At 41.0% G+C, this 13948-nt stretch overlaps 2 protein-coding genes across 7 annotated transcripts in view; one reads left to right on the top strand and one right to left on the bottom strand.

The window, feature by feature from the left end:
* Positions 1–4884, bottom strand: part of tec (tec protein tyrosine kinase) — a 44302-nt gene extending 39418 nt beyond the window's left edge. Inside the window, exons 1-2 of one of the 2 annotated variants that reach the window (XM_084098119.1) lie at positions 4834–4884; positions 3311–3484 (exon numbers count right to left, since the gene is read on the bottom strand). In XM_084098119.1, the coding sequence (XP_083954245.1) occupies positions 3311–3448 (138 nt within the window). In that variant the 5' untranslated portion in view covers positions 3449–3484; positions 4834–4884. Of the gene's footprint in view, positions 1–3310; positions 3485–3592; positions 3733–4833 lie in introns of those variants that run through there. The other variant, XM_084098120.1, reaches the window with a different exon arrangement.
* The window catches only part of txk (TXK tyrosine kinase), a 29399-nt gene continuing 19037 nt past the window's right edge, over positions 3587–13948 (top strand). The window contains exon 1 of one of the 5 annotated variants that reach the window (XM_084098129.1): positions 3587–3701. Coding sequence is in view for 3 of the 5 variants with exons in the window: in XM_084098127.1 (XP_083954253.1) it covers positions 11215–11227 (13 nt within the window). In the remaining 2 variants the exon portion in view is untranslated. Of the gene's footprint in view, positions 3702–11125; positions 11228–13948 lie in introns of those variants that run through there. The other 4 variants (XM_084098130.1, XM_084098127.1, XM_084098128.1 and 1 more) reach the window with 4 other exon arrangements.

Here is a 13948-nt window from a genome sequence, read left to right as displayed (position 1 = left end):
TCGACTCAGGCTCACTCGACTCAGGCTCCACTCAGACTCCACTCAGACTCCACCCAGACTCCACCCAGACTCCACCCAGACTTCACCCAGACTCCACTCAGACTCCACTCAGACTCCACTCAGACTCCACTCAGACTCGACTAACACTCACTCGACTCAGACTCCACTCAGACTCGACTAACACTCACTCGACTCAGACTCGACTCAGACTCGACTAACACTCACTCGACTCAGACTCGACTAACACTCACTCGACTCAGACTCCACTCAGACTCGACTAACACTCACTTGACTCAGACTCAACTCAGACTCGACTAACACTCACTCGACTCAGACTCGACTAACACTCACTCGACTCAGACTCGACTCAGACTCGACTAACACTCACTCGACTCAGACTTGACTCAGACTCGACTAACACTCACTCGACTCAGACTCGACTAACACTCACTCGACTCAGACTCGAGTCAGACTCGACTAACACTCACTCGACTCAGACTCGACTCAGACTCGACTAACACTCACTCGACTCAGACTCGATTCAGACTCGACTCAGACTCGACTCAGTCTCGACTCAGACTCGACTCAGACTCGACTCAGACTCGACTCAGACTCCACTCAGACTCCACTCAGACTCCACTCAGACTCCACTCAGACTCCACCCAGACTCCACTCAGACTTCACTCAGACTTCGACTCCACTCAGACTCCACTCAGACTCCACTCAGACTCCACTCAGACTCCACTCAGACTCCACTCAGACTCCACTCAGACTCCACTCAGACTCCACTCAGGCTCACTCGACTCAGGCTCACTCGACTCAGGCTCACTCGACTCAGGCTCACTCGACTCAGGCTCACTCGACTCAGGCTCACTCGACTCAGGCTCCACTCAGACTCCACTCAGACTCCACACAGACTCCACCCAGACTCCACCCAGACTCCACTCAGACTTCACTCAGACTCCACCCAGACTCCACTCAGACTCCACTCAGACTCGACTAACACTCACTCGACTCAGACTCCACTCAGACTCGACTAACACTCACTCGACTCAGACTCGACTCAGACTCGACTAACACTCACTCGACTCAGACTCGACTAACACTCACTCGACTCAGACTCCACTCAGACTCGACTAACACTCACTCGACTCAGACTCAACTCAGACTCGACTAACACTCACTCGACTCAGACTCGACTAACACTCACTCGACTCAGACTCGACTCAGACTCGACTAACACTCACTCGACTCAGACTTGACTCAGACTCGACTAACACTCACTCGACTCAGACTCGACTAACACTCACTCGACTCAGACTCGAGTCAGACTCGACTAACACTCACTCGACTCAGACTCGACTCAGACTCGACTAACACTCACTCGACTCAGACTCGACTCAGACTCGACTCAGACTCGACTCAGACTCGACTCAGACTCGACTCAGACTCGACTCAGACTCGACTCAGACTCGACTCAGACTCGACTCAGACTCGACTCAGACTCGACTCAGACTCGACTCAGACTCAGGCTCACTCCACTCAGACTCCACTCAGACTCCACTCAGACTCCACTCAGACTCCACTCAGACTCCACTCAGACTCCACCCAGACTCCACCCAGACTCCACCCAGACTCCACTCAGACTTCACTCAGACTTCACTCAGACTTCGACTCAGACTCGATTCAGACTCGACTCAGACCGCATGAAGGATCTCTCAGCGTTACAGACAAACCAGTGATCAGGGCCTCGTTTATAACCGTTGCGTCGCACAAAACCGGCCCTGAGACAGTCATACGCCACTTCACACGCATGAGCTGTGATTTATAAAAACACACTTGACTGCTGATGAAGGAGAACCACTTTAAATCTTCATTATGAATCCTAATCATAAATACAGTGCATGTTCACAATAACTGTTTAAATACATAAAAGCATGATTTAAACTATGTTTTACATCTAATATACACATTTAGATTAAATATGCCATTCTCATTAATTGAGTTAAGCACTTAAATTACAGGAAATCATTACAGAGAAGTTACAACATTTTCAATATTCTAATAAATAGAAATATTTGTAGTGGATGCGATGCTTTTGAACATTTTTCCTGTGGCGTGCTGTGTTTTAATGTTTGCTCAGCGCATGATAATGGAAATATTTACACGCAAATAATGATCAATAATGCACTATCTGTTTCCATTAAAAATATAAAGCAATTAAAAATACTATTTGGCAAGTGGAAAAGATTGAGAAAAACGTTCTCTGAAATGTATTTTATACTATTTGGATAAAATAGTAGCAAGGATAGGCTACTAAATGATTTTTAGCAATGTAATGTGATGCACATCCGTATCTCATATTTTCCTAATGTCTTGTATCATTAAACATGGATCACGTGGATGAATATGCAAATGATATGCAGATGAGGATATAGTAAAACGAGGCGTTGTAAGCTCATATATGGTTATTTCGGGGAGGAGACGCATGTGAACACAATCTTCCTCTGACTGGGTTTATAAAGGGAATTTGCGCAGGTTCTGCCGTTCGCACGCTTTTATGAGGCTGAATAATTTATGGCGTACGCCACTTCTGGCTTTCGGGGGCACAAACACTTTTAGTAAGATCCTAAGCACAGTTTTATAAATGAGACCCCTGACCTTTAATAATGTTCTAAAAGTGTTAGCACAAAAACATTATTTATACATCGTTCATGGAACGTTTTAGTTAGATGTTTGTCTGACGTTTGTTCAGAGAAGTAACGTTCCCATAACTAGGGATGCACCGATATGAAAATGTTGGCTGATACCAATAACCGATAATTCTTTATATTTGAAAGCCGATAACCGATATATTGGCTGAAAAATCTAAATCCAAGTTTTTATATAATTTTTGAGAGCCTGATTACAAAAGTCTCACTATTAAACGCCACTTCCCAAACACACAATTATAATGTTCTCATTATGATTTTATGAAGCCGATATGACAGAACATGTTGCACTGAACTGTATTTTCCATCATATTTCAAGCAATTCAAAACCATCATGTTGATCAGTGCGCATCTGAAGTGTCTCAGCTGAAGGAAATAATACATTATTTATCAGCTTTAATATATCGGCCAAATTTTCTTATTAGAACATTAGAAATGAATCAGCCGATACCGATATGGTGGCCGAGATATCGTGCATCTCTACCCGTAACGTTTAAAGAATGATACAATGATATGTTCCCTCTCATAACCCAAAAAAACATTTTCAGAACATCTTGAAGCTTTCATGTGTTAATATTAATAGTAAAGCGTTCTCTCACCTCGGCCTTGAGCTCATAGTACGTGAGTTTGCTCTTGGTGAGCACGAACACTCTCTCTTTATAGTTGAGCGGAGACGTTCGCTTCTTCTGCTGAGAACGTTTGATCAACGTTTCCTCCAGAATGGGTGTGAAGCTCATCTCTGAGGAACCTGAACGCCCAGAACTGCCATGGACCTGAGAAACACAAGCACAGCTCGTGACCCAAGCTGGCTGATTCAGGGATTACTGCACTGCTTTTATCTGACCACAACACCGTCTCTGTGTCAAAGTGTATACGGAAACCTCAAGCCAACAGAAGATGATCACTCAGAGCTTCAGTACAAACAGCCTGATCAAGATCGCTCGACGTTCAGCTTTCAGACGGGAAGGGTTTGAGTCTCAGAGAACCAAGGTAAGCTTTGAGGCTCATCCTCATTTTCTGGCTCCTAAACACAGACAAAATGCAGTGAAATCAGATTTATGGAGAAGAGTCCCCTGGTGGACAGACTCGGGATCATGCATTCATGTTTATTAGTGCCCTCGATTAATCGCATTCAAAATAAAAGTTTGTGTTTACAAAATATATGTGTGTGTACTGCATGCATGTATATGTTTAAGAAAAATGTGTTATTTATATATAAAATATTTATGTTTATATAAATTATGAATAAATATACAGTATAAACAAGCAAATATTTCTATATTATGCAAACACAAACTTTTATTTCGTATGTGATTAATCGTTGCCCAGCACTCATTTCTGTATTATTTTGATATGCTTATATTAAATCTGTTCGTTTCTCAGAGGACATGAATGAAGTTTTCCTGCAGCAGAATCTCAAACCCATATCTTTACAGAAAGGAGAATCATTCTGAAAGTGAGAAGTAAATAAATGGCTCTTTCTCGCCATAAAACAGAAGAATATTCAGCTTTGAGCCTCTAAACCTGCCCGTTATAAACCGAATGTGAACTTTGAGCGATCTTGATATTGAGGTTTCCGTCATTTGTTGTGTAATAAATACAGATCAGGTTAAATCAAGTAGAATTGCAATATCAATAGCCTAGAAATACCCAATGAAAATTGTGGAAATTAAAAAAAGAATCAAGCAAACAACTTTCCAATGCTTGGATCACTTTAGCCCGGCTCTCTCAAAATGTCCAAGAATGATTACAGAAACGAGTTCACATTTACATTCATTCAGATTTCACAGAACTAACTTCTCGATCTTTAGCTACTTCAAAACCAGCACTAAATAAATATATCAGATATTGACTTCATGAATCAACTAACATCATGACAAACATTTAGATGTAATATGAAACATTAATCACTAATGCTGCTGTTTGTTTGTTTGTTTGTTTGTTTTGTTTAATTGATTATTGAACAGAAACTCAAATGACCGCAGACGAACTATAATTTCACAAAGAACTTTCATTTTCACTTCCAAACTCCAGTGAAGATCGTAAATAGAGACGATGTTTTATTTGACAGATTGACTCGAGCTCTGTCCAATAAACGAATTAACATTAAAACATTTCTTACCTCCGGGACGTTTTCCGCGTGTATATGCGAGAGAGAGAGAGAGAGAGAGAGCGAGAGAGAGAGAGAGAGAGAGAGAGAGAGCGAGAGAGAGAGAGGGTGTGTGTGTGTGTGTGTGTGTGTCTGCGGTTAGTGATCAGGAAACATGAATCAAGGAAGTCCAGAAGTCTGTTTTTATTCATGTTCATGAAATAGTGTATATGAAAAATGATTCTTCCGTTTTTTGATGTTTTTGAACATCGTCGTTCACCTGCCAATTAATATATTTTTAATTTGACTGTTTGTTGATGTTTGCACATAGATAACGTCACATGTTCTTGTGTGTGTGTGGTGTTTAGTTTGTTACATGAAACGATTTCAGTAGATGCTCAACATGTTTGTACAGTGATTTCTGTTTCTTAAAAATCTGCATATTCTTCCTCTTTTGTGTTTCTAAAAGTTGCCTAACCCACTAGTGCCGCATTTCGCCATCTACTGGACTGGTCAGTACTTTTTTTTTTTTTTTTTTTTTTTTTTTTTTTAATCTTTCAGACTCAATTGAAAAAAAGGATTTGCAATGTAAACGTTCACTGCACTATGTAGGTGTGGGCGGAATTATAACGAACTGAAATTACGGCGGAAATAAATGTTATTTGACCTCGAAATGGAAGTTTGTTGAAAATTTTGAATGATGGCTTGACGAAAACGTGTCTGTACATTTAGAGACGTTGAAAATACACAATACACTCTTAAACGATTAATGAAACTACAATACTACTATTGCTACTATACTACAATTAAGCTTATTCCTTTACAGTGACCAGACAGACAGATCAGGGTGGAAGGAGAACATTTTCTGTTGAACAATCAATTAAGCTTCCTTTATTTTTTTTTAATCCAATTTCATGTCTGGAATTGAAAATATGCTAGAATTTACATGATTCATGTTATTCATAATAAGGGTGAATGTGTGGATAGCCTATTTTATAATACAATTTGCAAAAAGGTTAAATTGATTACAACTGCAGTTTGTCACATTCAGTTTAATTTTCATGGACAGACAGAGGAAAGGATAAGATATAGATTAGGCCGTACGGATTTACCTCAATCCTTCACACGTAAATGTAAAATATTGATTCCCAGCGCGAGTTTTTTAAAAGGTTTTTTATTTTCGAACGGTTAGTCACGTGACAAGCCCAAAAGCGCTGTCTGACAGATATATTGCTTTTATTTTGTTTTTCCTTTTTATTTAAAATGTTCACAAACTTGTTGGCAATGTCATCAACTACCTAATATTCCCATTCTCAAATACGTGTAAGTAAATATGTTTTGTTGTTTAAAAACCTTTAAAATGATCATGTTGATCTCAACCAAAGCTGCTGAGCCCGTGTCCATTTTCAAGAAACGGCTGAAGACGCATCTTTTTAGCCATTAACACTTTATCTTCTATTCTATATTGATTATCTAAAAAAAAAAGGTACACGTACTGCGTTAGGCTAAACTGGGAAGGGTCATAGCACTTGCATATTGTTGTCCTATTAGTTTGACTGCTTCTATTGTTCTCATTTGTAAGTCGTTTTGGATAAAAGTGTCAGCTAAATGAATAAATGTAAATGTAAATCTATAACGCGCGATGGGCGCCGCCATGTTAGCTCACAGTTCAGAGAATCGCATCTGTCGGATTTACAACACGTAAATTCATCCACTTCTCCCGAAAATAGGCCTACATGAAAGTAAGTGGGAGAAGAATAGAGTAAACGTTATATAGTTATAGTTCCCTACATAATGTGTATCTGATATGAATAAAAAAAACACCTCGTCAATTTGTAATTGAATGTTATTGTCGCTTCCATAGACAGCAGTGTGTATTTTAAAAACTATAAATGTATTGTTTTGCCAGTATTTATGTTTATTGTCTGAAATCTAAAATAAACATTATGTGGTTGAAAACAGTGAATAGTTGTGCTGAGCGCCAAAGGGAAAGTTGATCACGGGATGCACTGCGCCACAGCTTCACAGTGATAACATGAAAATAATACAACAAAGTTTGTTTCCAGAAGAAAATTGCGTCATCGGCCACCTTTAATAAGGCAGATCAATAATATTGTTGAATATTAAATGTCCCCGACTAAGCAAGCCAAAAGCCATGGCGACAGTGGCAAGGCAGAAACTGCATCAGGGCAGAATGGACAACTGGCCAACGAGCCAACGAGGGAACAGTGTGTGATTATGATCCAGGCAGCATTACAGGTCAGAGGTCAGATTGGTTTGGAACAATCAGAATATTATCCAGTTCCTCTGGTTGGAAGTCGGAGTCTCGCCGGTATGGAGAGACGAGTTTGAGGGTCAGAGCCGATGGCTGTGGTGTGGATGAGGCCTTCACAGGGCTGATGAGGCTGGCACTGCAGGGATGCGTCGTGTGCAGGCGCAGGTCCACCATCTGATCTGGAGTGTGTGTGTGTGTGTGTGTGTGTGTGTGTGAGCAGGCGCAGGTCCTCTATCTGATCTGGAGTGTGTGTGTGTGTGTGTGTGTGTGTGTGTGTGTGAGCAGGCGCAGGTCCACCATCTGAGCTGGAGTGTGTGTGTGTGTGTGTGTGTGAGCAGGCGCAGGTCCACCATCTGATCTGGAGTGTGTGTGTGTGTGTGTGTGTGAGCAGGCGCAGGTCCTCTATCTGATCTGGAGTGTGTGTGTGTGTGTGTGTGTGTGTGAGCAGGCGCAGGTCCTCTATCTGATCTGGAGTGTGTGTGTGTGTGTGTGTGTGTGTGTGTGTGTGTGTGTGTGTGTGTGTGTGTGTGTGTGTGAGCAGGCGCAGGTCCACCATCTGAGCTGGAGTGTGTGTGTGTGTGTGTGAGCAGGCGCAGGTCCACCATCTGATCTGGAGTGTGTGTGTGTGTGTGTGTGTGAGCAGGCGCAGGTCCTCTATCTGATCTGGAGTGTGTGTGTGTGTGTGTGTGTGTGAGCAGGCGCAGGTCCTCTATCTGATCTGGAGTGTGTGTGTGTGTGTGTGTGAGCAGGCGCAGGTCCACCATCTGATCTGGAGTGTGTGTGTGTGTGTGTGAGCAGGCGCAGGTCCACCATCTGATCTGGAGTGTGTGTGTGTGTGTGTGTGTGTGTGTGAGCAGGCGCAGGTCCACCATCTGATCTGGAGTGTGTGTGTGTGTGTGTGTGTGTGTGTGTGTGTGTGTGTGTGTGTGTGTGTGTGTGTGAGCAGGCGCAGGTCCTCCATCTGATCTGGATACGGCCCGGATCCGGCTGACTTCAGTAAACCTCGGGATAAACAGAAAGACTAACATTAGCGTAGATGCCATTCTTCTTATGATGTAACGAGTACATCCGGTGTTATAGGAAGTGTTCCCGGTTCCGGCTGACCTAATCTATGCAGCCTAATAATAATTTAACTGATGTGAATAATATAAATGTATAATGTTCTATATGTATGCTAGGTCAAAGAGCTGTGTCTTTAGTCTAGCTTTGAACTGACAGAGTGTGTCTGCTTCCCGGACAATGGTAGGAAGACTGTTCCAGAGTTTTGGCGCTAAATAGGAGAAGGATCTACCGCCAGCAGTCAAGTTAGATATTCTAGGTATTGTTAACTGGACGGAATTTTGAGATCGCAATAGACGTGAAGGACTATAATGCGTTAAAGGTGCCCTAGAATTTGAAATTGAATTTATCTTGGCATAGTTAAATAACAAGAGTTCAGTACATGGACATGACATACAGTGAGTCTCAAACACCATTGTTTTCTCCTTCTTATTTAAATCTCGTTTTTGAAAAACACCCCTGAAAAATAGGCGAATCTCCACACTGTGACGCAACAGTCGGGATCATTAATATGTACGCCTCCAAAAATTTGCATATGCCAGCCCATGTTCAAGGCCAGGCGGAACTGCACAGCCGAATCATCGTCCGAATCATTTTTCTTCGAGAGACATCATGGCTTGCAAACGAGCGGATCATGGCAGTTGCTCAGTGTTTGGATGTACAAATGAACACAAAGGTTTTGTTTTAGTTCCTTCATCCGAGCCTCTGGAGAACCAGTGGGTTATGTGGATTTCTGATGTGGAATTGTTCAAGTTCAGACAGATAATCTTTCTCTCAAAGTCATTCAATAAAAATGCATCAGTAAATCAAGCCAGTGACTAAACGATCAACTTCACGTCGTTTCTCTTAGTAGGATGAAAATAATCTTACTTAAACTGTGATTAATATACAGATAGTGATCAAAGAACAATCCCTTTACAGTCGCCCAAGCTGTCAATCACACAGCGCGAGTTTATCTGGACACTTGCCAAAACTCATTATGAAATCAATGACGCTGTTACGCTGCACAACGAAGCTCTTACTGTACTAACCTCATGTTTGCATTGGTGAAATCATTAGTGAGCGTGCAGAAACTGCGTTGCAATGATACGATCTTCATTCACGCGATCAACAGGCTTACACTGAAGTCTCACAGCAGCCAATCACAGCAGTGGGTGTTTACACTGAAGTCTCACAGCAGCCAATCACAGCAGTGGGCGTTTACACTGAAGTCTCACAGCCAATCACAGCAGTGGGCGTTTACACTGAAGTCTCACAGCCAATCACAGCAGTGGGCGTTTACACTGAAGTCTCACAGCCAATCACAGCAGTGGGTGTTTACACTGAAGTCTCACAGCAGCCAATCACAGCAGTGGGCGTTTACACTGAAGTCTCACAGCCAATCACAGCAGTGGGCGTTTACACTGAAGTCTCACAGCCAATCACAGCAGTGGGCGTTTACACTGAAGTCTCGCACAGACACGCCCCTTCAAACAGAGTGTTCAAATCAGTGGCTAAAATCAGGCTAGGAAAAATGCTTTTTATTTCTAAATTATAACAAATTTTGATCTAAAAAACATACTAACATTATAAGGGCACCCCAGGAAACATTCTAAAATAATAAAATAATCCATGCAAGGGCACCTTTAAGAGTTCGCTCAAGCACTGCGGAGCTAAACCATTTAGTGCTTTGTAAGTAATCAGCAATATTTTAAAATGTATGCGATGTTTAATAGGGAGCCAGTGCAGTGTTGACAGAACCGGGCTAATATGGTCATACTTCCTGGTTCTGGTAAGAACTCGAGCTGCTGCGTTTCGGACCAGCTGTAGTTTGTTTATTAAGCGTGCAGGGCAACCACCCAGTAGAGCATTACAGTAATCTAGCCTTGAGCTCACGAACGCATGAACTAACTGTTCCGCATTTGTCAATGAGATCATATGGCGTAATTTAGATATATTTTTAAGATGGAAAAATGCGGTTTTACAGATACTAGACACGTGACTTTCAAATTAAAGATTGGTATCAAAGAGCACACACACACACACACCCAGGTTCCTGACCGACGACGAGGACTTGACAGAGCAGCCATCAAGTGTTAGACAGTATTCTAGATTATTACGTGAGGAAGTTTTTGTCCAATAATTAGAATCTCTGTTTTTTCAGAGTTTAGTCGTAGGAAATTACGAGTTTTTATATCAGCTGTGCATTCCGTTAATTTAGTGAATTGGTAAGTTTCGTTAGATTTTGAAGAAATATAGAGCTGAGTATCATCAGCATAACAGTGAAAACTAATGCCATGCTTCCTAATGATATCTCCTAAGGGTAGCATGTACAGAGAGTGTGTGTGTGTGTGTGTGTGTGCGCGTGTGTGTGTGTGTGTGTGTGAGGGTAGCATGTACAGAGTGAACAGCAGCGGTCCTAGTACTGAGCCTTGTGGTACGCCATACTGATCCGCCTCGCTGCCCATTTTCGTTTATACGGGAGTGACGCTGCCAAGATGGCGACGGCCGGCTCCGCCCACTTTGGGCTTCAGAAACGCTCTTTAGAAACACTATGGGTAACGTCACACACACTACGAACATATTTTATACAGTCTATGGTTGTCACCCATGACCACCATGAGCCCAGATCCATAGCCAGAGCTCATGCCCTCAACGGAGCCGGAGCGCTGACCGCGTGTGAGCCGCGTGTGAGCCGCGTGTGAGCCGTATGTGAGCCGCGTGTGAGCCGTGTGTGAGCCGGTTCATACTGTACATCTGTTCCTGTGGGAGTTCTGGTGGAGCTGGATGAAGGGTGTGTGTGGTCACAAATATTATTCTTTTTAGATTAATGTGCTAATTATGCAATTATGATAGTAAATGGGTGTTGGATCTCATAAGTGTGTGTGTGTGTGTGTGTGTGTGTGTGTGTGTGTGAGTGTCATTGTCTTCATTCTCTTTCGTGTTGTGACATCCTGTAGCGGAAAGACTGTGTGTGTGTGTGTGTGTGTGTGAACTACGTCACCCTTTCCTCCACTCTCATGTTCAAAGTTCTCACACACACACACATGCCATGCTGAGTCTGCTGTATCAGACGCGATTGACAGATTTACTGCGGTAAAATGATTCACTCCAGTGAGTACGAGAACATTTCACATAATAATCATAATAATATTATTAACAGACAAATGATGCTGCACTGAAAGTGTGTGTGTGTGTGTGTGTGTTTATGTTGTGCTTTTCACATTATGTATACAGATCGAACAGCTGTACAAATAACATGTATATTCAGTGTGTCAGTGTGTGGAAGAGAGGGAATAGCACGAATATTGTATAACGGAGGAGTGATGATCTCCGTTCACCAACACACACACATGTAACGTTTCACTGGTAACGCTAAACGGCTACACTTTATTTTAAGGTGTCATTGTTACAGTGTAATTATATATTTAAGTACTGAGCAATATTAATTAACTACATGTACTTACTATAGGATTAGGGTTTGGTTGAGGGTTATTTGCATGTAATCATGCATAATTTATAGTTATTACTATAGTAACTACATGTAACATATGTGACAATGACACTGTAAAATAAAGTGTTACCCATTAAACACATCATTCTGGCATCACTTGCTCCGTGAATCTGGATATCTTTCTTCTTCTCGTCTGTTTAGACCTCAGAGTTCTTCAACATATCGTCCCCTTGGAATTATAAGGTTCTATCTGACATTTTTGTCAAAATTTAGTTATTCACATATTCTGTGACCACTTCTTTACATTATGTGATGTTGTTTTTTAAGTTGTGTACATTTTGGAACTTTTTATTTAGATAATGAAAAGGTTCTTTCTACACAGTCGAATGGAATGCAAAAACTTTAAAGCTCAATATCTCAAAACTGCTCAGAACGCAGATAGAACCTTATAATTCCAAGGGGACGATATCTTCATGAACAACATGACCAGCGAGTTTATTTTAAAACTCTAATTAACATACCTTAACTAATGAACAAGTCAAAATATCTGAATCCCAGCTAACAAAAATACATTCCAAGAATGTTTTTCTAATATTCCCATTAAGTTATGATTTTTTTTTTCTGAATGTTCTCTGAACATTCAAAACGTCAAGTTTTTTTTAAATGTTTTAAAAATGTTTTTTTCTTGGTAATGTGAACGTTAAGGAAACATTCCATTGTATCATTCTTCAAACATTATGGGAACGTTACTTTTGAAAGTTCTGAAACAAGTAGAAACATTTTTAAAAAAAACGTCCAACTAAAACATCTTAGAAAAAAACGCTCCATGAATAATGTTTTTGCGCTAAAGTTTTGAGAACATTATTAAAGACCAGATAACTCTGAACGAATGTTAGTGTTACTGAAGAACGTTTGTTCATAACTCTGAGAGAACCTTGACTCAACCGTTCCCGTCGGCTGGGATGTTCCTGAGCTCCTGATCTTTACAGTCTAACCAAACATTATTCAGACACCAGAGATCATCACTAGTGTGATCAGGACACTATAGTTCATTAGTGTGAGTGAGGAGAGCAGAATAAAGTAAACTGTGACATATTATACCCAAAAACTCTTCATTCAGAGACTACCAGCGACATTTGGGACCAAAAATGATTCGGACACTTTGAGCTGATCATGTTTTGCTGAAGTGTGTTTTCTTTAATTGCTAATGCTCTTTTTACACACAGACTGAACACAATGAAGCATTGCTTGGTGATTGGTTGAGCTAAACTGGTATTATCTAATTGTGTAGTTAAATTTAACAGCTGACAGATATTCAACATAATTCATGTGTGAGACAGTCTAACAGAAGGACGGACAAAACCAGTCAAATATCAACTGAGTTCTGCTCATATTTTATTAGCATTCTCTAAACTATAGCGAATAAACTGTGATGTTGTGAGAAATGTTGAAGGAGTCTGAATATATTTAGGTTTGACTGTGTGTGTTTGACAGCGATTTATAAATGAAAGTTTTTATGGCACTTTTACTGCGTTTGAGTTTTAGTTGTGTTCTGAGTGTTTTGTATGGTGTGTGTGTGTGTGTGTGTGTGTGTGTGTGTGTGTGACCCAGATTCTCCCTCTTCCACTCCTCCAGTCTGTTTCCCATCCGCACGCTCCTCGTCTTCTCTCCTTCAGAGTAGGGTTTCTTCACGGTGTGTGTTGGGTGGTTTAGCTGGCGTCCGGTGGCTGATCACGCTCTCGCTGGTCTCTTCACCTTCGTGTTGACAGGAAGACTGTGGTTTGAGCAGATGGTCATTGCATTGCAGCTTCACACACTTGATCTCGAGAAACCTTCTTCTCTTACACACAGATCCGCCAACATGATGAAGAACCTTCTGATGAATCTTTTCCAGCACAAATATCTAAACATTCTCAAAATTTTACGTTTTGTTTTTTTAGAATTTTTAACTTCATCGGAATCGTGCGAAACTTGGTAATGGTTTTGGCACTTGCTGTGTGAACACACAAAAATCATGGACATGATTGGAACAGGTTTAATGGTCCTGTAAAAATAGTCCCACTTGAGCTCCTCGTGGACAATAATGAGCGCATTGGAAATGAATGAGGCGAGTTTCCTCTAGTGGAAGCGTTTGGAACTGCAGCCGAATAACATCTCACTGAAAGATCATTTACTGAGATATCAACCTCACATTTGGAACACAACTTGTTAAGATTTATGGCTTTGAGTTTCTTGCAGTTTTAGAGAAAAACGTTATTTTGAAAATATATATTTCATATAAAAATTGAAAATAGTATTTTTGTGCATTTTTCATAACAATACACGTAAACTTCATAAAATTCAAGTTCACTTTTTAAAAGTTTTTTCACTTTAGCAATAAT

This window comes from Abramis brama, assembly GCF_963993115.1.
Source record: "Abramis brama genome assembly, chromosome: 22".
In the NCBI taxonomy this organism is placed as follows: domain Eukaryota; kingdom Metazoa; phylum Chordata; class Actinopteri; order Cypriniformes; family Leuciscidae; genus Abramis; species Abramis brama.
Note: the sequence above shows the minus strand (reverse complement) of the source record. Positions and strands in the feature narration are given on the sequence as shown.